General features: G+C 42.4%; 1 protein-coding gene and 1 long non-coding RNA gene across 4 annotated transcripts in view; both read left to right on the forward strand.

Annotated features, from left to right (window-relative positions):
* The window catches only part of LOC143285705 (uncharacterized), a 44,739-nt gene that overhangs the window by 12,073 nt on the left and 8,563 nt on the right, over positions 1–24,103 (forward strand). For all 3 annotated transcript variants that reach the window (XM_076593114.1, XM_076593125.1, XM_076593117.1), the window contains exons 3-11: positions 9,840–10,188; positions 11,238–11,389; positions 12,650–13,219; positions 13,764–13,952; positions 15,750–15,844; positions 16,252–16,372; positions 17,393–17,449; positions 20,979–21,182; positions 22,843–22,989. In XM_076593114.1, the coding sequence (XP_076449229.1) occupies positions 9,987–10,188; positions 11,238–11,389; positions 12,650–13,219; positions 13,764–13,952; positions 15,750–15,844; positions 16,252–16,372; positions 17,393–17,449; positions 20,979–21,182; positions 22,843–22,989 (1,737 nt within the window). In that variant the 5' untranslated portion in view covers positions 9,840–9,986. The remainder of the gene's footprint in view (positions 1–9,839; positions 10,189–11,237; positions 11,390–12,649; positions 13,220–13,763; positions 13,953–15,749; positions 15,845–16,251; positions 16,373–17,392; positions 17,450–20,978; positions 21,183–22,842; positions 22,990–24,103) is intronic.
* LOC143285745 (uncharacterized) lies at positions 17,457–20,185 on the forward strand. Its single transcript, XR_013055723.1, has 2 exons — positions 17,457–19,364; positions 19,429–20,185. It is a non-coding gene; the product is annotated as an uncharacterized LOC143285745 (long non-coding RNA).

A 24,103-nucleotide genomic window follows, 5' to 3' on the forward strand; every position in this document is an offset into this window, starting at 1 on the left:
GTGCTGCTCTTTAGCTGAATTCTTGTCTTACTCTGGTGATATTTGATTTTTAAATGAACGATGATCTTTGTAGTTGCATTTCTTGTGAAGAGAGAGACAGAGAGAGAGGGGATGAGAGAGAGTGTATGTGTGCGTGTGTGCGCGCGTGGTGTGTGTGCGTGGTGTGTGTGTGGCGGGGGGGGGAGGGGGTAGATGTGCAATGCGGTTTGGCTGACTGAAATGGAGAGGCACGTAAATTTCAGTAATCTGTAAATTTGTATATAGCTATTTCCATTTGGTGCCATTTATCTTTTTATTTTCTATTCATTTTATTTGTTTGCTGTTTTCTTCTTATGTTGGACATGTGCTGCTGCCAAAAAGAAAATCTCTGTACCAAAGCATAGACAATAAAGTTTGTGTATTGTATTGTGTATTGTTGATCTTCCATCGGCGGGTTTGTTTTGTTTTGTTTTGTTTTGTTTGTTTTTGTTTTTTTTAACAATGACCATTATGATCTGATCTAACCGTCGACCGAAGAGATGTAATCGCCAAATACAGACAGTTTGAAACAGCAACCGGTTAGGCTACCCGGCCAACAACACCCTGCCCTCCCCCTCCATCCCCCAGCCCTCCATCAGGTCCCCCCCACCCAGTCCTCTATCCAAGGTATAGTTACGTTCCGCGTGACACCATCCTCACAGCGGTAACTCAGGATCCGGGGGCACCCGGCCTGTGATTTTTGTTGTTGTTGTTGAAGAGTTGCGCGCGCAAATATATCTTTACAATAACAATCAAGTTACACACACACACACACACACACACACACACACACGTACAGGTGACAGCATGCTGAGACGGGATTAATTTATTTTGAATGGGCAGGTTTAAAATGTGTTGCCAGTCATGCGTTGAAGCACTCGAAGTGATTTAGACTGCTATTTACTATCGAGATACCGCAGTCGGTGGTGTTACTTAGACCTACAGAGAAAGGGACTGGTATCTGCACAGACTGTTGAGGAAAGGTCTTTAGGGCTAGGCTATGTTTTAATCTTTTGCAAAGAACTGAAGGGATCCCCAGAATGGATGTCACTGAAAAGAAAGCAGACGCTTTAAACGGACGTACTACAAGAACTTACAAGTTGGTAGCTTCTGTTCATGCTGTATTTCTAAAATGTAACATCTGTATCAGCATATGGGAAAAAAAGGGGGGGCTTAAAGGTTTCATAGCCTTTTACGGCCATCAGGACAATGAATTCTGTCTACTTTGTCTTGGGCTCCATGACCCAATCCTCTCCTTCCGCTGTTTAACCTTCCCAGCCAAAGTTAGGTACCCATCAGTTCACTCCTGGATGGAGCGATGAAATTCGAAGGAAAGCGTGTCTTTCCCATTGACACAACGCCATGATGCCGAAACAGGGCGTCGCACCCTGATCACTGGTGAACACTGGATCACAAGTCCAACGCCAAACCGACTCTGCCACGGCGCCCTCACTCCATCTTGTGGAAGTCAAAAAACCTGACTCGTCAGAACTAAAGCAATCAGGCAGTTAAACACTGTTCTAAGTTAGGTGTCCTTTTCATGTCATGGAATACTGCGGCGAGAGAATATGAACGGATAATGATAAACACCGAGTATAAATTTACTGCACTCTAACTTATCTATGTTGAGATTTAAAAATTGGTCGTGTGAATATATACCTATTGGCTGTTTCCTGTTCCCCGTCCGCCATCCTCCCAAACCTTATCTTCGGTCAGGTATCATTAGCGACAGTATTAGTGTCAGCTGCTAACAACAGACCATGAACAAAACAGATCTGGGTATATAAAGTCAGACAAAAGTAAGCATAGATCTGGGTATATAAAGTCAGACAAAACTAAGCATAGATCAGGGTATATAAAGTCAGACAAAAGTAAGCATAGATCACGGTATATAAAGTCAGACAAAAGTAAGCATGGTCATGAAAGGAATTTCAAAGATCAGAAGTCTTGTGGGACGCAACGTCTGAAATGGGTTGGTGAACGTTATCGACAGCCAGGTAGACTACAATCTCACAAACCGTGAATATTTCAGTATGTTTTCAGCCAGGTGTCTACAATATACAAGCAAATGTTATAAAGAAGCACAGCGGAAAACAGACAGACGGCAAAGAAAACCACGTCCAGTTCCTTCAGTTCTTCGTAGGATTGGTTAAATGGCACAAATTCACAGAGAAACCAACCGTGGCTAACTAACTTATTCGCGTTTTCAGGCCACCGATCGAGTGTACTTTTCAAAATGTTACTTGGAATAATATGAAACTGAAACTGAAAATAAATAAATAAACGAAGCATGGGTTGGGGGTGGTAGGCTTTCGGGGGACCCGGAAAAACTCGGAAGCGCACTGTCTGAAAGAGTAAAAGAAGAAAGAAAAACGGCATTTTTTAAATATATTTATTTTGAATGAGGTTTTTTTTTAAATAATAAATAAAAACTCCTCTCTGTCCACTCTGTGGTGTTGTCTGCCCAATTCTTCCAGTCGTCAGCTTTTACAATGTCGATGACACGTGTTCTGAGCGCCATTCCGAACACGTTCAAGCAACAATGATTGATGCCCGTCATCTGTCGCTGACGTGTGAGTCGCACGCACGGACCCATTTGAAGTCCGTGGTTGCACGCCGCAGCACAGCAATCTCCACACGACTTGATGTGGATCCTGTGGCTGTGACCTGATTCTCAGCGCAGACTGTTCTACGTTTGCTTTCCATCTGACACGCGATACCTCACTATTCGATTGCACTGAAAATGCGAGAGGCAGCGTCCTGTTGCCAACCTGGTTTCAGACGTTGAGAGATAAGTCTGTTGGGTACATATTTATTATACCCTGCCGTACTTAAGCCACGAGCGTATCGTATCGACATATAAATAAATCAATAACTGAATGAATAAAACTGAGCTCAGGGCATCGAAGTAATACTGAGCTGTACAAGAGTCCTGTCTCTGCAGGAAGTAGGCCAATACAGGCTGTTGTCAGTAATATAAATAGACTACAGCTGGGTGACCAACATGGCGTCAGCCCTGAACAAGTTCAGGCGTTTGGTTAACTCCACCCTTTCGCACCTGAGTGAACGTGTTGTTCACTGAACAACATGACCTCCTATGTTTTTTTTAAGGGCGCAGACCAGTTGGTCGTTGAACTTTAACGTGTTACGTCCTGCGCCGTGGACTGCAGAAAGGATTCGAGTTTACACAAAAACACGAGCTCAGCGCTGTGAAATGCACTGGCTTCAATCTGCTCGAGTATGATGTCGTTCTTCGTGACACGACATGCTGCTGTGTGCAGTCTGCACTGCAGAAAAGAATTTAGCATCGTGTTCTCTCTCAGTCATCCTGCCAACTACCTCTTTATTGGCCTTTTTTCGCAAAGTAATTAACAAAAGCAAATGCACAATAAACGTCTTATTTAGTAAAGTTGTTGCTTGCAAGTCGGTATCAGTTATCGCTTTCCGCTGATGTCACTGAGTAGAAAGTTAAACGGTCTGATTTCAGTTCACTGCACTAGAAACTTGCTCAGTGGCACCAGTTGTGCTGCGAATGGAAACTGAATATTGTCCCGGTCCGAAAACCACTGCTGAGTCAGTCACTGGTCAGTACTGGAATTATCTTCTTACGGTCACACGGCGGTCAGTGGACTCAGTCAGTGACCGGGTGGGACTGATTGGAAAGAAGCCAGAACTGAGTCAGTTGTGAGGAATGGAGAGGGGCAGAGAGTGTTAGTTTCAGTTGTGTATGCTCAGTGTGTGTTTGCTGATGAGATAAAGCCGCGGCACCAGAACATTATATTATGAAGTTGAAAGCGAAAGCAGACATGGAATTATACTGAAATACTAAAGTAACTGAATATGTTATTTTGGCATCTCCTACAAAGACCAAATAACAAAGTGAGAAAAACAATAAGACAGCATGTTAGTCTGTATGAAGACCTGACCACAGATGGTTTGGCCATCTGACAGGCTCGAATTTTGGTGATGCGTTCAGCTGTGCAGCGCCCCCACAACTAACTTAAAACTAGGTTTCGGGACCATTGACAGTGAGAGTGGCCTACTGAGATAATTATATTACTCGATCGGCGTTGCAGTTGTTTTGCAAATACTGACGTGTTTCCCAAACCGTCCATACTGATATTCATTGTTTCCTGAACAATACCATTACTGAAACCGACTGATCAAATCAAATGCATGCACACACTGACACACACACACACACACACACACCGTGGCACTGACACATTGACGCGCGCGCACCAGTGATACAAATATACACATGTAGAAGCCTTCAAAAAACGCACGAGCGCGCGCGCCTAGAAGATACACTGGAAGCTCGATCATAAACGTCAACAGTGTCAGTAATGTTTTACGTCTTTGAACTGACACGAAACGAGGCCACCGCACAGATTCTCGACCGCGTGAAAACGCACTCTTTCTTTTGGCGAACATCTTCATCAAGTTGTAAATTGTACTCTCACAAAGAAATCTCCTAAATCTGAAGTGCAATACAGAGATAATCTTTTTGATAGTTTGTATCAGCCTCACAAATAGGTCTAGACTGCTTTTCGGGACCATTGAACAGAGCTATCATGCTGGATCGGTTTCTGAAGCAGAAGCGAAGTCACAAACGGGAAGAATGTGAGGACGCATGCGTGGCTTACGAAAACCTAACAAGAAGGGGAATTCCCTGATTGCTTGATGTCACTGTCACACACTGGAACACCTTTCAATTTTGGTATGTTGTTCCCAGTAAATTCAGTCATGCCAAAAGGCAAGAAAGAACAAAGAAAACACAGCAATTCTTCGAGGAATTTCGTGCTTTTTGTTAGACTACAAATCGTGAAAGAAACTACATAAAGTTGATCGAAGTTTTCGAATCCGCCAGTTTATGAGTCTGTTCGAACAGCGTAAGTTGATACTGTTATGGCAGAGTACAGCTCTTTCAATATTTTAACAGCATCAAAGAAGTAGTTGTGCTTAAAACAATCGGACTAAAAGTTTTACTGTGATATCTTGCAATGGATCATTGGTGTGTTGGGGTGTGGTTTTGGGGGTCAGCCATACTCGTTTTCCTCAGGTCACAGCACAACATTCAAATGTGTGTTCGAGAGGATGGCTTCCCGAATTTAAGGGAGGATTTCGCCCATTTCCCCCGACCTTTCCGCATATCCACTCATCGAGACTTGAGGAAATTCAAAGTTAACAGAGGACAAAGCACAAGCGATCTTCTCAGCGCCAAATGTTGAAGTAGAATCGAGAAAAACAACCCATGAAGCATTTGTTAACGCTCACATCTTTGTTTCATAAAAATAGATTGGTATCATTTGGTCAATATTTCACTCCTATTTTTGCCAAGTTTTGACTCGTCAAACTTCTTAAACTGACTAAGATTTTTGAAGTATCGCCCAATTGATTCTTGAATAGTGTTTGTTACAGCTGAGGTGACAGTCATTCCATATGTTTGTAGCTTAAACAATACTTTTTGTTTTTATTTGATGGTTGAACTTTTTTTTCATAACTCTATTCCAGAACAATACTTTCTTTTTAGAATTTGAATGTTGAACAAATTTTTCATCAAGAATTCTTATTTAACTGGACCCAGCTGAGGTGAAGAAAAGAACTGATCCTGAGACATATTAGAAATGGTAACTTGAAAAAATTTCAAGTCTAAAGATTAAGAATAGATTTTATAAAATTCATACTGCTAGCAAATTGCTGGTGCCTATTTCAGATGTGGGCATGTTCACAAAATTCGCCAGTTTCAGACCTGGGAGTCTAAAGAGTATATTATTGATGAGGAAATCTTATTCACCCAAATATGCTTTATGAAAGCATGCATTTATATTTTTGGCCCATGCTTTGAATTGTAAATTGGTTGACAACTGATGATACATTTCTACAGCAGATGTGGGTTGCACATAACTGGAACTACTAAGTGGAGGTCTTGGGTCTCCTTCCTTTTCCCTGTATTCAGAAGATTGTTTGGGGTGACAGTGGTGATATTGATGAATCAATAGAAAAATGGTGCTGAACAGTATGAGATATGAATATTCAAATGCTAACAAATTGCACAAGTGATATTTTTTTTAACTTCTCCAAACTTGTGTACCAATTTACATGTATTTATAACTAAAAGCCTGTCAGTGGATCGCATAATCATGTCATTTTCTTGCATTATATTCACATATAATTGCCATTTGTGATTGCCAGTCTTTTGGTTTGAACAGAAATTACTTGCATTACATTTACAATACATTAGTTTCAATTGAAGATTTCTTTATCAAAATTTCAATCATCCTGTAAGTGATTGGTGTGATGTGATTTTTTTGATTTTTTCTAAGACAGCATCTGACTGCAAGATGTTCAATGTTTCACCAAGATTCAGACCAGAACTCTGTATTGTTCCACACTTGTAAAGGTCAGAATCTTTGTTTCAGTATGAAACCAAATACCATGTTGATGTACACTGTTTTAACTGAACATTCTCTCCTTAAGCATAGTAGTTTCAGTAAATTCCATAGTTGGGAAAACTCTTTCAGAAAATTCCTTTTGGGCCAAGTTTGTGCCTGGTTGATTGTATGTCTTTTTTTTTTTTTTTGTCTTTTTTTTTTCATTTTTCTATAATCATATTTATAATCTGAAAGACAATGACAGTTTTGCCAACAGGTTTTGGCTGATTTTGTTTTTATACATTGATTAGATATATAGATTTAGAATTGGTCTTTGTTCTGCAAAATTTGCTAGACACGGTTAATCATTTCACTTAGTTCATGACATGTCATGCGGTATGTGTTGCATTTCATTAGTTTTGTAAAGTTTTGCTTCATTAAGATCACAAATGATCTATTTCAGTATCAGTATCTGTTTTCATTCTCTCATTTACACAACACAGATACTTTGTATGCATTTGCATGTATACGTATGCATGCATGTGCTACATGTGTGTGCATGCATGGTGTGTGTATAATGCATGTGTGCATGTACATTATATACATAATAACAATATTAATGATAATGAAGTGCTCTTCTATAGCGCTGTTTCCTCACAGAGAGGCTCACAGCACTTCACAAATTGAATATAACATTAACAAGAAAGAAACAACAATTCTCAAGACAATTCAAATAACAATTAAACGAACAATCACTCTTGGTGCTCCACAAATCACATTTTACAAAAGAGAAGCAACAATCATCAAGAAAAAGAATCCACCACGAACTGACTGACGAAGAAAGTGTTGATCTTTTGTTCTGTTCCTATGAGATATTGAACATGAAATCCATCAAGTAATCCTGTAAAGTGCAGCGAGTTCTAAACTATTCTACTACTTTTTTCACTAATGCAAAAAGGAAATGTTTCATTTTACGATTGTCATAAATGGTTGGGGGAGAAGTGGAATGGCTGTGTACTTTGTGTCGCATCAGGCAGGCTATGAGAGCAGCACAGGAGAAGGAGAGCATGTGGCTCAGTCTGCATGCTTTGAGCTTTGGATTCCCCTTGAAACTGAAACTGGTGCATTGGAGGCAAGCCAGTTTTGGTCATGCTGGTTGGGTAAAAAGTCAAACGCAAACCCTCATGAAGACAAGCTGAGCCAGTAATGAGTAAACCCACTTGGAACTTTGATACACTGATAACTTTTTATTAACTGGGGATGGAAAGGGTTGGGGGGTGATTTTAACATTTGATATATGTAGTGCTAACTCCGCAAGTGAGAATAAAGGTGCAGGTTAACTTTCAGTTAATCAGAAATATGTTTGTTTGTGTTGAAGAGATACACTGATCATTTTACTACAGCATTCATACCAGTTGAAATTGTGTGGCAGTAAGAATATAACTGAAGCCTAGTTCCTTAATTTTTTTATTTATTTTTCTTTTAATCAAATGTTGACAATAATGAACTTAACAAAAAAACCAAGCTTATACATGAATATATAAAATATTTCCCGTGGGAACATGACCTAACATTTTGTTCTTTCAAATATACACAGAGAGAGGGGGGGGAACTTTCATGCAGTGTTTTTGAGGTGCCTCAGCTCATGGATCAAACACTGAAATTTGTATGGGCTATTATGTGGAATGTTTAATTTGCCAAGAATTGTTCAGTTCTTTTGAAAAAAAAAAATTTTTTTAATCTGAAGATGGGGAAGTGTAATGGCCAGCATCCTTGGCACAAGATAGTTTTATAGTTATACATCTATTGAAAATTTGTGATTTTCCTTGTAATTACCAAAGCTTAAACTGTATGTTGGTCTTTCTCTTCTTCTTTTTTTTTAAGTCTCCCTGTGTGTCTGCTATACAGCAATAAATAGGTTAATATAATCAAGACAGTTAACTTCTTAACTTGTTAACTTCAAGTACACCATCATGAATTAAACTGATACATTTCAAGCTCTCTATATGTTGTTGTTGTTTTTTAAGAAGAAACTCAAATTTACAGGCTGCATAAGTAAATCACTGTACCTTATCCATTTTTCTATTTGAAGGGTGAATGATTTCTTGGCATGACTCTTGTGCTGAAACAATAACTATCTGATGTAATTCATGGATTGGTGGAGTACTTATTGGATCCAGATCTAATAAATTTTTTACCCTTTGTTTAAGTTTGGACCAAACATTTTTACAATGCAACAATGTTCTTCCTGGGGTGATCTTTGGAGTTATAAAAGGAAGATACACTTTATTTCATTATTTTATATATATTTTTATGCCATGTAAAACATCTTCATTATTTGCAGTGTTTTAATCTGGCCATTACAGTTTTCCAGAGTGGACAGTGTGTAGTTTTCCTAAGTGGACAGTGTGTGTTCAAATACTGTGCTTGTATATGCAGAGCCTTCTGTGCAGCCGGTTTATTGGACTCTGATCAACATTTGTGTGTGTGTGTGTGTGTGTGTGTGTGTGTGTGTGTGTGATTCAAGAGTTGTGTCTGAGAGACAAGAGAAAAAAAATGAAACTGAAAGTGAGGGACCATTGTCTGCTGTCTAGGGGTCACTCAAACCTGGCTTTCTGCCCATCTCCCAGTTCCACTTCCCACTGGCCATTTCTTCAAAGCAGCAACAAACCCTCTGTCCTCTCCCTCTTCTGTGGCTGCTGAGGTCAGACTGCTGGATACCTGGTATATAGATCCAGAGATGGGGGGGAAAGATCCAGGATTTATTAGGGTTTTATGGAAATACATACTTTCTTCATGAAGTATTTGACTGCTGCAGTATAATGAGTATGCAGAGAAAAACTGTAAATTAATTTGGGGTCTTTCATACAGAGCTATAGCTGTAGTATATTTGGAATGCAGATAGAAACTTGAATCATTTCTTTGGAGGTCTTTCATTCAGAATTACAGTCAGTCTGTAGGACTTACAGAGAGTGCAGTTATTACAAGGTTCTGTATTTAGTACTCTGTATTTAGACTCTGTAGAGTGCATGATCAGTAGAGAGACCTGTGCGAGAATGAGGCACATAAGTTGAAACAACTGTAAAACTGCAATGCAAAGAGGCAGTGAAATCTGTTTAGCACCAAGGAGGTGAATACACTTTGGAGTATTCTGATAGTTCATTCTGATTATGTGCTGAAATTTGCTGCCGTGTTTCTTAGGCAGTTTAATGTCTTTTTTGATGTACTTCAAACATTTTGTGTTTCTTTTGCAGCTTGCATACCTTTTAAATCACGACTCTCGTTCTGTTTTTCCTACATCTTGGCTGTGAATGATATTGCAAGCAAACATTGTCTGCACTCTCTGTGGTCTGATGTGTGAATGACATGACAAAAAGTGAGCAGACATACAGTAAAAGCTGAAATGTTGATCTGTGTATATATGTGTGTAATCAAAATTTGTTGCAGAAACCGCCGTAACACAGGCCTGGAGGCACCCTATCGCAAACATTCCTGGTTGTGAACCCTTTTAGAGAACAAGCACCCCCAAGTTGGACGTCGTTCTCCTTGTTTTGGCGTCTGACAGCTATTCTTTTTAAGGACTCACACTTTGCAATGTTTGAGGTAGAATCGGGAAGTGGCAGCACAAGCAGTGATAGCATCATCAATATCACCTCCCCGTCTGGTGCCTCCAGTATTGTCACATCTGCCTCCACCACCACAACCACCAACGAAGACAAACTCAAAGCTGAAATCAGCCAGCTTCTTAAAGAGAACAAAGTCCTTGAGGGTAGACTGCGAGGCTACAGAACAATGGGTTAGTTTTTTTTGTTTGTTTGGTTTTTTTTTACCCTGCCCCCCCCTAGTTTTAGAGTACAGCATGTGTTTTGAATGACTGGTGCGAAAGCACTTTGATTTGTCTCTGCACAAGATTCAGCGCAATATTAATATGATAATTATTATTTTTGTTGTTGTTGTTGTTTGTGGAGGTAGCATGGGTAATTGCTGTTTCCACTCCAACAAATGGTGGAATTTTCAACAACAAAAAAGAAAGATAATTTGTGGAGTTTTGGGGTGGGGTTTTTTTGTGTTTTTTTTAAACCAAAACTATATGTTTTCTTTAACGAAGGCTTATTATTCAAACCTGTCATTTGATGTTTGTGATCATTTCATTGCTTAATGTACTGTTATAAATTTGAATAAAAAAACATTCATTGAAATGTAAGTCTTATTAGTGGGGTGAATTCTGACTTTATTCCTGCATAGGATGTTGTTGTTTTTATGTTTGGTATGAATGCTGTGTGTTTTGAGACATGCCTGGTTAGGAATGCAGTTTGGTCAAGGGATGCTGAGATTATGTATCATTGTCATCGTTTTCTGCCTTTGAGGGCTGTGAACCCCATGCTTTCCCCTTTCTGCCAGCAGACCTTTAGATGTAAGCCCCATTTCACCCCACCATTCAGGCAGCCATCCTGTGTTTTTGGGACTGGCTGAATGGTGGCTGTGTTTATTTAAACTTCCATAATCCACTGACACAGATTACAGCATCTCAAGCTTTTCCCTTTCACAGTTCCTTTGATATGGACCGTGTTTTCCTTCTTTCATTCATTACTTCATCCACTCTTATTGAATATCAATGCACATTACTGTCAACGTTGATTTTTTTGATTTTTTTTTTTATGAAAAATGTCATCATGCAGGCAGTGAGTGAGTGTGGATTTGTGTATGTGAATGAAGGAGTGCACACATATTTAAATGTGCATGAAACTTTGTGTTTGACATGTGTAGCCTTACCCCCAGCCCCAACCCCCACCCCTCCCCCAGTGACCAGACTGTGACCTGCCTATGTGTTTCCCCCCAAATCAGGTGACCTGCTGGTGGACTTCCGCAGAGAGAACGACGAGCTGAAAGCCAAGGTGAAGGCCCTGACCGAGTCACAGCAGGCCATGCTGGGCGAGGCCGATCCCAAGTCCTCTGCTAGCAGTCCCTTTTCCCTGGTGTCCATGCAGGCTGCACAGGTGACCGGGGGAGGCGGGGGCTGGGAATAAAGCTGAATGCTGACATTTTGTTTTCCTTTTTTTTTTCTTTCATTTTTTAACCCTTTGATTGCTGGTGACACGTATAGTCAACAGTGAAGGGCTGTCACCTCACTGAGGCAAGACAGAACTTACACTTAATGAGGATGTCAGTCACCATTCTTTACCTGGACCTCTTCCTCTTTGGACTGCATTACTTTTTGTTCTGCAAAATCAGTTACGCCACTGACAAGTACACTAAAAATAGTAACGATACTTCAAACTCACGCCATACGGAACTCATGTCACCAAAGTTCAGCAGTCAATGGGTTGTGGGAGGGGTCTGGGGGGATTGTGCATGTTCACTCTCTCAGTATATATGATATTGTTTATTGCTGCAAACTGTGACTTCAGATGACGACACTTCTAAACATCAAAACTCTGGAGTTACCAGTGTTGCTTTTGGGGATGGTTTTTTGTTGTTGTTTTTTTTAATAATTATTATTTATTTATTTATATAAGCTTATCTATTATTTATTCACCTTTTTTTTCTTTTTCTTTTTTTCCTCAAGGCCTGACTAAGCGCGTTGGGTTACGCTGCTGGTCAGGCATCTGCTTGGCAGATGTGGTGTAGCGTATATGGATTTGTCCGAACGCAGTGATGCCTCCTTGAGCTGCTGAAACTGAAACTGAAACTGTTTTGTTTTTCCATACCAGAAAACCCTTTTAGTGCATTCCATCAATCATCATCACTTTTAGGAATGGACAGAAGATGGTCAAATGTCACTGCATTTGTAAGTCTGCATAAGTAGTCAGTGTTGTAAAACTAGAAAGAAACAAAAGACCGTCTGATACTTGTGACAGAAGGGTTTAATTATACTTGCTCACTTAACAGCTTGTTGATATGGACAAATGCTTGTAATCTTGTGTTTGTTTCAATGCAGTGTTTGTTTGTTGGTAAAGTAGGTTCCTTTAGAAGAATATAGTTGGATGATTACAGCTGTATCATGGTTGTATGTATTCTTCAGGAGTGCATTAGAGTTACTGTTGTTTTTTTATGTTCTAATTATTTTGTTCTACTTTTCTTCTTTCTTATTAAACTTCTTGTAACCTTACAACAATTGGGGAGAGGTCTCAGATCACAGTTACAGATTACATTTATCTTTGATAAGTCAAACAGTCGAATAAATCAACAACTGGATCAGACAGTGAGTCTTTGAATCAGTTAATCAGTCAGCAATAAAACTCCATTTCTGTTTACAGCAAAGCCCGAGCGCTGGCGCCACGTCCCAACCCGACGTTGGCCAAGCGACCCCACCCTCCCTGGACCCCAAGGGTCCACCACCGGTGTCCCACCCGCCTGTGGTGTCTGGACCCCTCTCTTCTCTGCAGGAAACGGTGGGACCTCCAGGGGACTCCGCACAAGAGACTAAGCTTGTTATGCTCCCCTCCGCGGCGGAAGCGAGTCCCAAACCACAACCCCCTCCTCCTTCCTCGGCGCCAGAGGATGGTGGCAGCACCCCTGAGCAGGAATCGCTGGAGCCCAGGACTGGGCATCACCAGGCGGAGTCGCTCGTGAGTGAGACCAGCTCGCCTGAGCTGCTGCAGCTGGACTCTGACAAGTACGACGAGGCGACCTATGAGAAAGTGGGGCTGCAGCTGGGCATGGGCCCCGGCCAACTGAGCAGCTCCATGTATGCTGCCGGTGGTGGTGGTGGTGGTGGTGGCGGCGGCAGCAGGGGTCAGGACTTCCCCAGCCTGTCGTCCAGCGTCAGTAACGGGGGCATGGCTCAGCCCCACAGCCACGGCAGTGCTTCCAACCCTCCCTACATGGTAAGACTTCTTCTGCTTCTTCTTCTTCTTTTGCTTCTTCTTCTTCTTCTTCTGCTTCTTCTTCTGCCTCTTCTTCTGCTGCTTTTTCTTCTGCTCCTTCTTCATCTTCTGTTTCTTCTCCTTCTTATTCTTCTTCTCCTCCTTCAATTCTGTGTAGAGTTATTGCAATGCTGCACAGAAGAATTGTTCACCAGATTCCTGCACGTCTGTGGGCTGTATGTCAAAGCCTGGATCTCTGCATATGGTTTTACTGCTATGTTGTCAGTCCATCATAAGACTGGGGCGACTTATATACGTTGGCTGTGGGGTGACTTATATGTCGGCAGTTTTTGTGTGGGTTTTTTTTTGTTGTGTGTTTTCTTTTTCTTCTTGGATTATCACTTCTCTCATCCTAGTGACTAGACGCCCAGTTTGATTTTCCATAGTCAGACTATGGAGAAAGGGTGAGACCGGGAATCGAATCGAACCCAGACCCTCACAGACACCGTATTAGCAGATGAGCTGTCCTAACCATCTCTGAACCCCACCTTTCTGCACACTGCAGGCCATGATGCACCAGAGCCTGGCAGGACTGTCGCTCAACAAGTCCTCCTCTGACCTGGCCACTGAGGTGGAGAGCATCCGGGAGCGCCTCCACAGCGAGCCAGGGGACAGCAACACTGCCATCGCCCTGCAGATGCACCAGATCGCAGAACGCATCTCCAAGAAAGAGCAGAAGGAGCATGACCAGAAGGTGAGTGGTTTAAGGGGCTTGGTTCTTCAAGGTGTGTGTATACATGTCTGCACTCGGTTCAAGGTTGTACACATGTCTGCACTCAGTTCAAGGTTGTACACATGTCTGCACTCAGTTCAAGGTTGCACACATGTCTGCACTCGGTTCAAGGTTGTACACATGTCTGCGCTTGGTTCAAGGAGTGTATACACATGTCTGCACTAGGTTCAGGGTGTGTACACTGCAGCACTCCGTTCAGGGTTTGTACACATCTGCACTCGGTTCAGGGTGTGTGTACACATGTCTGCACTCGGATCAAGGTGTGTACACATGTCTGTACTTGGTTCAAGATGTGTACACATGTCTGCACTAGGTTCAAGGTGTGTACACATGTCAGTACTCAGTTCAAGGTGTGTACACATGTCTGCACTAGGTTCAAGGTGTGTACACATGTCAGTACTTGTTTCAAGGTGTGTATACATGTCTGCACTCAGTTCAAGGTGTGTACACATGTCTGCACTCGGTTCAAGGTGTGTACACATGTCTGTACTTGGTTCAAGATGTGTACACATGTCTGCACCAGGTTCAAGGTGTGTACACATGTCTGCACTAGGTTCAAGGTGTGTACACATGTCTGTACTCGGTTCAAGGTGTGTATACATGTCTGCACCAGGTTCAAGGTGTGTACACATGTCTGCACTAGGTTCAAGGTGTGTACACATGTCAGTACTCGGTTCAAGGTGTGTATACATGTCTGCACTCAGTTCAAGGTGTGTACACATGTCTGCACTCGGTTCAGGGCGTGTGTACACATGTCTGCACCAGGTTCAAGGTGTGTACACATGTCTGTACATGGTTCAAGATTTGTACACATGTCTGCACCAGGTTCAAGGTGTGTACACATGTCTCTACTCGGTTTAAGATGTGTACACATGTCTGTACTTGGTTCAAGGTGTGTATACATGTCTGCACTAGGTTCAAGGTGTGTACACATGTCAGTACTCGGTTCAAGGTGTGTATACATGTCTGCACCAGGTTTAAGGTGTGTACACATATCTGTACTTGGTTCAAGATGTGTACACATGTCTGCACCAGGTTCAAGGTGTGTACACATGTCAGTACTCGGTTCAAGGTGTGTATACATGTCTGCACCAGGTTTAAGGTGTGTACACACATCTGTACTTGGTTCAAGATGTGTACACATGTCTGCACCAGGTTCAAGGTGTGTACACATGTATGTACTTGGTTCAAGGTGTGTATACATGTCTGCACTTGGTTCAAGCTGTGTGCACATGTCTGTACTTGGTTCAAGGTGTGTACACATGTCTGCACTCAGTTCAGGGTGTTTACTCATGTCTGTGAGTGGTGCTGTGGGATCTGATGTATCTTTATGTGTGTGTGAGTCATTGTGTGTATGAGTTGTTTGTGTGTGTATGTGTGTTTGTGGTTGCGTATGTTAAGTCTCTGAGTGTGTGAAATGTTTGAATGCGCTTGATTATATATTCATGCAGAATTCTTCTTTGTGTGTGTATATATATTCATGCACAATTTTTCTTTGTGTGTATGTGTAAGTGAATATGTATGTCAGCGTAATGTGATATGTGGTGAGTATGTGTGTGTGCATGGGTGCTTTTAAAACAATTTTTTCTTATTTGACTGTATCAGTTCCTAAATTAATTTTTGCCAGTACACACATTGCTCTTTCTCTCTTGTGTATCAACTTTCTTTCCCTTCACAGCGTTTTAGTGGGTTTTTTAGCCACTTATCATTTCCAATTTTATCTCTTTTTTTTTTCTTTTTTCTTTTTTTTTCTTTCAGAAGCTGATCGAAACCCTGATGCATGAAAATCAAGAACTGAAAAAACATGCGAAAGCAGGTGAAAGGTCACTTCAAGGAGAAATTGTTGCTCTGAGGTATGTTTTTTTTTTAATCTTGTGATTACTCTTTTTTGATGTCTTGAAATGTCGTTCACTTTTTCTGTCACATTTTTCAGCAAGTGTATTCATACAACAGTGAAGGATATCGTGATCATTGACTAGGATGTTCTCTCTTCATGAAGCATTATGCAGTTCCATGGTCAAGCTATTCAAACATGGTTCTTGTTTCACTGGTTCTTCTGCAAGGAAAAGACTGATGAATCTGCAGGAAGAGACAAACAGTGAAAGTGCAGAGAGTATCAAAGAGTTGTTTTGGGTGGGGGGGAAGAGAGGAGGAAGGGAGGCAGGGAAGGGAGATTAGGAAAAGGTGGTGAGAAAGAAAAAAAACGAACGAAAAGGAAAGAAAAGTAGCATGTTCACGTGCGTGTATGTGTGTTTTCCAGAGAGCAGAACAGACGACTGATGCAACAGCTGCAAGGGCAGGGTGGGAGCGAATCCAGCTCAGCTGTCAGATCGTCCGGCTCCCCGGGAGACTGGGTTCACGTGGAGAAGCCCCCTCCCTTGGTATGTGTGTTTGTGTGTTTTTGTGTGTGTGTGTGTGTGTGTGTATGTGTATGTGTGTGGATTGGACGTCATGACCTACAAGGATAGGGTAGAGGCAGGAGACGGGGGGTGGGGGGGGTCGATAGTGTGCGCATTTAGTGGGGGTTGTAATAATCATGATGATTTGATTTACAGAGCGCCTTTCCATGTAAAAGCTGCTCAGTTGCGCTCCACAATATAAAAAACTATGTTTAAAACAAGCACTTGAACACTGAAACGACAAAACTTACATGCATATTACCCTGCACAGACACTCAGTCAGACACTCAGAGCACTAGATATTTATATTCATGCACACACAAACTCTTCACCCTGCACAACAATCATCATACATATCATGCATTACAGTTCCCAAGTAAAGCACACATGATATCACGATACCTAAATCCAATATCACAGTACTTAAAACCACTCCATGATATTCAGGGAGAGGACAGAGGGAGTGGATGTTTGATGGATCTGTGTATGCTTCTGGATGTGTTTGTGTGTGTTTGTGTGCTTTTCGGTTGTGGATTTTTTTTGTCGTCATTGTTCTTTCATGTTGAAGGAAGACTTGGATTCACCTGAGACATGAATGATTTTTTTTTTTTTTTTTTTTTTTTTTTGCTTTCATCCTCTTTTTTCCCCACTTTTTTCCTTTATTTTTATCTTTTCTTTTTCTTTTCTTTTTTGTGTTTGGTCTCCATCCTCCTCCTTTTTCCCCTTTTTTTATTTTCTCTTTTTCTTTCTCAATAAACTTTTAAACACAGTCTTGACTCACACACACAGCGACTGATAGCTTTCGTTCATTTTTACCTATTGTCTGGCGCTAACAATTGCCCAAGGGTGTCTTGCGGCATGCATTCTAGGAATGATGACTGTATACATTTGTCTGTGAATGTGATGTTTATTAATCCACCGTCCACCCCTGTTGGCTGTATACATTTGTCTATGAATGTGATGTTTATTAATCCACCGTCCACCCTCTGTTGCCTTGTGTAGGGGGAGGACCAGTCACTGGTGGACCGTGTCCGTGCACTGGAGCATCAGAAGGCTGAGGTATGTGTCTCTGGTGTGGTGATTTGTTGGCAGCACTTAGTGCGCATCACATAGCTGCACACGCACACACACACACACACACACACACACACAAACAGGCATGCATGCACACACCTACACACACACACACACACATACACACAGAAGGCTGCGGTATGTGTCTCTGGTGTGGTGATTTGTTTGCAGCACTTAGTGCGCATCACATAGCTGCACACACACACACACACACAAACAGGCATGCATGCACACGCCTACACACACACACACACACATTCACATTCACACACACACACACATACTCGCACATGAACACACATGTGGGTATGGATGCATGCATAATGTAATTATAAAGCACACACTAAGACACAAGCTCACACACACACACACACACACAGACATTCATCTATATTTCTGTATATATACACAGACACACTGTCTCATGCACCGTACTTATTAGCATGGACACAAACAGATCAGCACACAGTTGCAAATGCATTCTCTCTCTCTCTCTCTCTCTCTCTCTCTCTCTTTTTCTTCCCTTTTTTTGCCTCCCCCCCCCCCTTTTCTTTTGCCAATTTATCCTTTAACTCTCTCCATACGAACGGCGAAAGAGACGACGTTAACAGCGTTTCACCCCAATTACCATCATTAAAATATTGCAAGCGGAAGGCTCTTATACTGAAGAGGTGAATGTTGACAAAGAATACCACAATTCTGACAACCGAAGCTAAAGGTTGGGTCATTCAGACACCCACTGGACATCCGAGGGGTCTGTGTAGAGGAGAAGAGAGGACTGGCCGTACTGAGTGAGTTAAAATATGTTCATTTTAAATTAGGCCTTAGATACAAAATAAGCACATCAGGACTTGACACCTGTTCACTGACACAGAAGGATATGTCCTGACTTCTCTCGGTGCTGAAATGGCATAGGGCGGTTCAGTCCAGTCGCTGACTGGTACAGAAAAAAAAGGTATAAAAAACAAACAAACTGAGATGCTAAGAGTTTTGTCAACATGGGCGTTTCAAGGAAAACTACACTGCAGACTGGACTATGGGAAAACAATATATGTTGAAGATGGCCAAAAGAGCAAAACAGAAGACGCCTTGGAGTCTTCCTCTGGCAGATATTCCCGATCTCACCCTTCTTCATCCCAGCAGTCTGGGCAGCACGTGTCTTATCCTTCTCAGTACCGCCACACGGAACAGTCGCCTGCCAGAGGGGGTGGTCCAGTCCGAGCAGACAGCCTACCCAAGGGACGCAGCCCAGCAAGGAGAAACAACCCATTTAAAGTGGTCAACTTAGCCAGCAAAGACCGGCCAGTCGGGGGGAACAGTCCACCCGGAGTGGATGGCCCAGCCCAGTGGAACAGCCCAGCCGGGGAGTGGGGGAATGGTTATCCAACCAGGAGGGTGTTCCAACCAAGAAGGGCAGTCCAACCAAGAAGGTAGGTCCAACCAAGAAGGGTGGTCCAACCAGGAGGGGCGGTCCAACCAAGAAGGGCAGTCCAACCAGGAGGGATGGTCTAAGTAGGAGGGTGGTCAAACCAAGTAGGGCGGTCCAATCAGGAGGGGCGGTCCAACCAGGAGGGGCAGTCCAACCAAGAAGGGTGGTCAAACCAAGAAGGGTGGTCAAACCAAGAAGGGCGGTCCAACCAAAAAGGGCGGTCCAACCAAGATGGGGACGGTCCAACCAAAAAGGGCGGTCCAACCAGGAGGGACGGTCCAACCAAGATGGGGGCGGTCCAACCAAGAAGAGCGATCCAACCAGGAGGGGCGGTCCAACCAAGATGGTCCAACCAAGATGGGCAGTCCAACCAAGGTGGTCCAACCATGAAGGGCGGTCCAACCAAGGTGGTCCAACCAAGAAGGGCAGTCCAACCAAGGTGATCCAACCAAGAAGGACGGTCCAACCAAGGTGGTCAAACCAAGATGGGCAGTCCAACCAAGGTGGTCCAACCATGAAGGGCAGTCCAACCAAGGTGGTCAAACCAAGAAGGGCGGTCCAACCAAGAAGGGCAGTCCATCCAAGATGGATGGTCCAACCAAGAAGGGCAGTCCAATCAATAAGGGCGGTCCAACCTAGTCCAACTAGAATGGTGGTCCAACCAAGAAGGGCAGTCCCATCAGTACGGACGGTCCAACCTGGTCTAAATAGACTGGTGGTCCAACCAAAAAGGGCGGCCCAGCCGGAGGGGTGGTCCTACCAGGAGGGGCGGTCCAACCAAGAAGGTAGGTCCAACCAAGAAGGTAGGTCCAACCAAGATTGGCTGTCCAACCAGGTCTAACTAGAAGGGTGGTCCAACCAAGAAGAGTCCTTCCAACCATTTCACTCTGCCTTCACTTCTCTCCAGTCTGAATAAAACATTTCACTCTGCCTTCCCTTCTCTCCAGTCTTAATGAATAAAATATTTCACTCTGCCTTCACTTCTCTCCAGTCTTAATATAAAAAAAACAAAAAACATTTCAGTCTGCCTTCCCTTCTCTCCAGTCTTAATGAATAAAACATTTCACTCTGCCTTCACTTCTCTCCAGTCTTAATATAAAAAAAAACAAAAAACATTTCAGTCTGCCTTCCCTTCTCTCCAGTCTTAATGAATAAAATATTTCACTCTGCCTTCACTTCTCTCCAGTCTTAATATAAAAAAAAAAAAACATTTCAGTCTGCCTTCCCTTCTCTCCAGTCTTAATGAATAAAATATTTCACTCTGCCTTCACTTCTCTCCAGTCTGAATAAAACATTTCAGTCTGCCTTCCCTTCTCTCCAGTCTGAATAAAACATTTCACTCTGCCTTCCCTTCTCTCCAGTCTGAATAAAACATTTCAGTCTGCCTTCACTTCTCTCCAGTCTGAATAAAACATTTCACTCTGCCTTCCCTTCTCTCCAGTCTTAATGAATAAAACATTTCACTCTGCCTTCACTTCTCTCCAGTCTTAATATAAAAAAATTTAAAAAAACATTTCAGTCTGCCTTCCCTTCTCTCCAGTCTGAATGAATAAAATATTTCACTCTGCCTTCACTTCTCTCCAGTCTTAATATATACAAAAACAAAAAAAAATTTCAGTCTGCCTTCCCTTCTCTCCAGTCTGAATAAAACATTTCACTCTGCCTTCACTTCTCTCCAGTCTTAATGAATAAAATATTTCACTCTGCCTTCACTTCTCTCCAGTCTTAATATATAAAAAAAAAAAAACATTTCAGTCTGCCTTCCCTTCTCTCCAGTCTTAATGAATAAAATATTTCACTCTGCCTTCACTTCTCTCCAGTCTTAATATAAAAAAAAAAAAAAAACATTTCAGTCTGCCTTCCCTTCTCTCCAGTCTTAATGAATAAAATATTTCACTCTGCCTTCACTTCTCTCCAGTCTTAATATAAAAAAAAAACCCATTTCAGTCTGCCTTCCCTTCTCTCCAGTCTTAATGAATAAAACATTTCAGTCTGCCTTCACTTCTCTCCAGTCTTTATAAATAAAAAAAAAAAAAACGTTTCACTCTGCATTCCAGTAATTCCCTTCTCTCTACCCCATCACAGCTGCTGCGGGCCAACACGAACTGGAAGAACCAGTGGGACCAGATGGAGCAGAGCCACCAGATGAAGATCAGTGAGCTGCACTCCAAGCTGATGATGGCGGAGCAGGAGATGTCCAGCCTCAAGGTGCGTCTGGCCGAGCAGATGTCCATGTCGGAGTTTGAAGGCCGCATGCTGGAGATGAAGAGACGCATCAGCGAGGAGGAGGTAAGAGATGTGGTGCTTTCTCCCCCTGCCCTCCCTTGCCCCTCCCACCCCCCACCCCCTTCCCTGCCTCTCCTCCCACTGCTTCTGGAAGAGAATATGATGTAGAATAAACACACAAAGCATCTGAGGTTAAAAAAAAAAAAAACAGAAAAAAACCACATCACTAATTACAACCACCGGCCAATAGCCAGTCCCACAAAAGTGACCTTCATGGGCCTCTATTTTGTGGGTTGCTTATTTACACAATACAGGAGGAGCATGTCCCTCCAGTGTAACCTTCACTGACTAAAGTAACTTCACATGCCCTGTATCCAGTGTGTATTGTTGTTGTTTTTTATTCATGAATTGGGAAGCATTTATAAATTAAAAAAATTGAAATGAAACACACACACACACACACACACACACACACACACACACACACACACACACACACAACAGACCACTAAAATGGAGAAGCGGAAAAGTGTCAGAAAAAAAAAAAGTTTTGCTGCTGAAAATGCTGCATTAAGAAAAACAGGCTGTCTCATCTGAAGAAGGACACTAAGTGTACAAAAGGTGTATGGGTTTCCAGCAGTGGTGTTCTTGGTTTTGTTTTGAGTGGATTAGTATTTGTGTACTGTAGACAGTGTAGAGTACAATGATCGCTTACCGCGCTTGTAAGTCACTGTAAGTATATTTTGTGAAACATTTCTGGGGGCAATATCCTTTTCTTGTGCTAGCCTGTAGATGCGTATGTCGTTGTGTGTCTGTATCAGTATATTTACATGTGTATTTATGTCGAGGATGGTGCCTGGATATGTGTGTTTGAGGGTTGAAGGTTGAGTGTGGGTGTCTTTGAGACCGCAAATTATTGCATGTGCATTACATATATGTGTGCGTTTGTGTGCATTGATATGCTTGTGTGAGAATGCATGCGTGTGTGGGTGTGAACAAGTCTGCTGAGCATGACTTATTTTTATTTCTGTCATTTGCCTTTTCGTATCTTTATCTTCCTTTTCATTATATTTTAAAATGCTTATCTGTTTGTTTTGTTTCAGTTTATATTAATATTTTACAGAAACCTGGGGTAGGCTCTCAGAGCCAGACCAAGATGTATGGTTTAACTGAAGGTCAGGCATCTGGTGTGTTTTTGTTTTTTTTCTCTTTCTGTTTTTTTTCTTTACTGCAAGTGCAGTGTAGTGTATATCATATGGATCAGTTTGCACACTTTGTATTCTTTTATTGTATTGCGTTACTCTTTTTTATCACAACAGATTTCTCTGTGTGAAATTCAGGCAGCTCTCCCCATGGAGAGCGCTTCACTACACTGAGAGCGCCACCCATTTTCTTGTATTTTTTCTGCCTGCAACTTTCTTTGTTTATCTATCAAAGTGGATTTTTCTGCAGAATTTTGCCAGGGACAACCTTTTTGTTGCCGTGGGTTCTTTCACATGCACTGTACATTGGACCTCAGTTTATCATCTCATCCGAATGACTAGCGTCCAGACCACCACTCAGGGTCTTGTGGAAGGGGAGAAAATACTGGAGACTATGGGATTCAAATGAGTGGGTTCAGATTCTCTCGCTTCCTAGGCGCACGCGCAACCTCTAGGCCAACAGTCCACACATTCCACCACCTTGACACTGAAAAGTTAACCTGTGCTGGTCTGTGGCCCAGAACCTGAAGGAGGAAGCTCAGCACCAGCAGCGACTTGCAGAGAGAAGGTGCTCAGAGCTTCAGGACGAGCTGTCCAAGGTCAGGACTCAGCTGTCAGACATGGCACGGGAGAAACAGGCTTTGTCTGCTGAGCTCAGCATCCTGAAGGTGACCTGTTTGTTTAATTGAGTGGCCAAGCTCTGGTGGTGTCAGTGTGTGTGTGTGTGCTGTGGCTGGAAGAGTGGAGACATGATGAGTATCCAGGATTGGGAACTCTCAGCAGATCTATTTTCAGCTGATTTCAGAGGGGAACAAAATTTTTCAGAAGAAAAAAATAATCGACAAGTACATTTTATTTTCGTCCAGTCCGTTTCAAGGCTGGGGTCAGAAAAGAAACTGTGAATTATTGTTTTAGCTTTCTGGAGAGGCTCCCAAAACCTCTTAAAAATCACTAGTTTTGTTTTCGGCGAGAGCCCCCCAATGGGTTGCCCCTGCACCCCACCAGGGGGCCTCAGGCAGTCCCTGGACCCTGACCAGTTTTCAGAGGAAACTCTCCTGGACAGTTCCCCAGTCTGATATCATCTTGATCTCATTCGTTTCTGATCGTCTGAATATTTACTGCCCTTGATTATTGCTGCCAGCTTTTGGGGGGGGGGGAGGGGGACCAGCCCTTCCCTTTCCTTCCGGCCCACAGCTTTTGCAGGTGGAATGGTTCATGTCATCTGTTTTGACACTACAAGCTGCTAGCCGTTAATTAGCGTCAGTGGGCCTGGCCAATGCCCATTGTTGTAATATAGATACTTTGTCCCCTTCCTGTACGAAAGTAACGAGGACATTTTCTTTAAGTTATGGCTTCCTGCATAAAACCAGGAAACATTTTCTGTCCCACTGTGTGCAACAGAGGAGGTAGATTGTATGTACACAATGGTATGTTACACATCACATCCATTATTCAGTAATACAGTGTAGGGATGAGAAAACAAAACAATCCTTTCACATTTTTCCTCACTCTGGAAACACAGGAAATGTGGGTGACGGTTACATAAGTGCCATTTTCAGAATGATGATTTGCTGGTCTGCTACAGCAAGCTGGCAAGAACAAAAGAGTAGACCAAACCATGGCTGTGAAAAGCTAATTCTCTTTCGCTGGCTGAACTCAGTTAGCACACCCATAGTATAGCAGAAACGTTTGTTATTGTCATAGACTTTAAAAAGTTATCTTGTTGTTTTTTTCAATTTGTCTTTTGGGTATACATACTTGAAACAAAAATATCATGGTAAT

The sequence above is a fragment of the Babylonia areolata genome, chromosome 1 (genome assembly GCF_041734735.1).
Source record: "Babylonia areolata isolate BAREFJ2019XMU chromosome 1, ASM4173473v1, whole genome shotgun sequence".
NCBI lineage: Eukaryota > Metazoa > Mollusca > Gastropoda > Neogastropoda > Buccinidae > Babylonia > Babylonia areolata.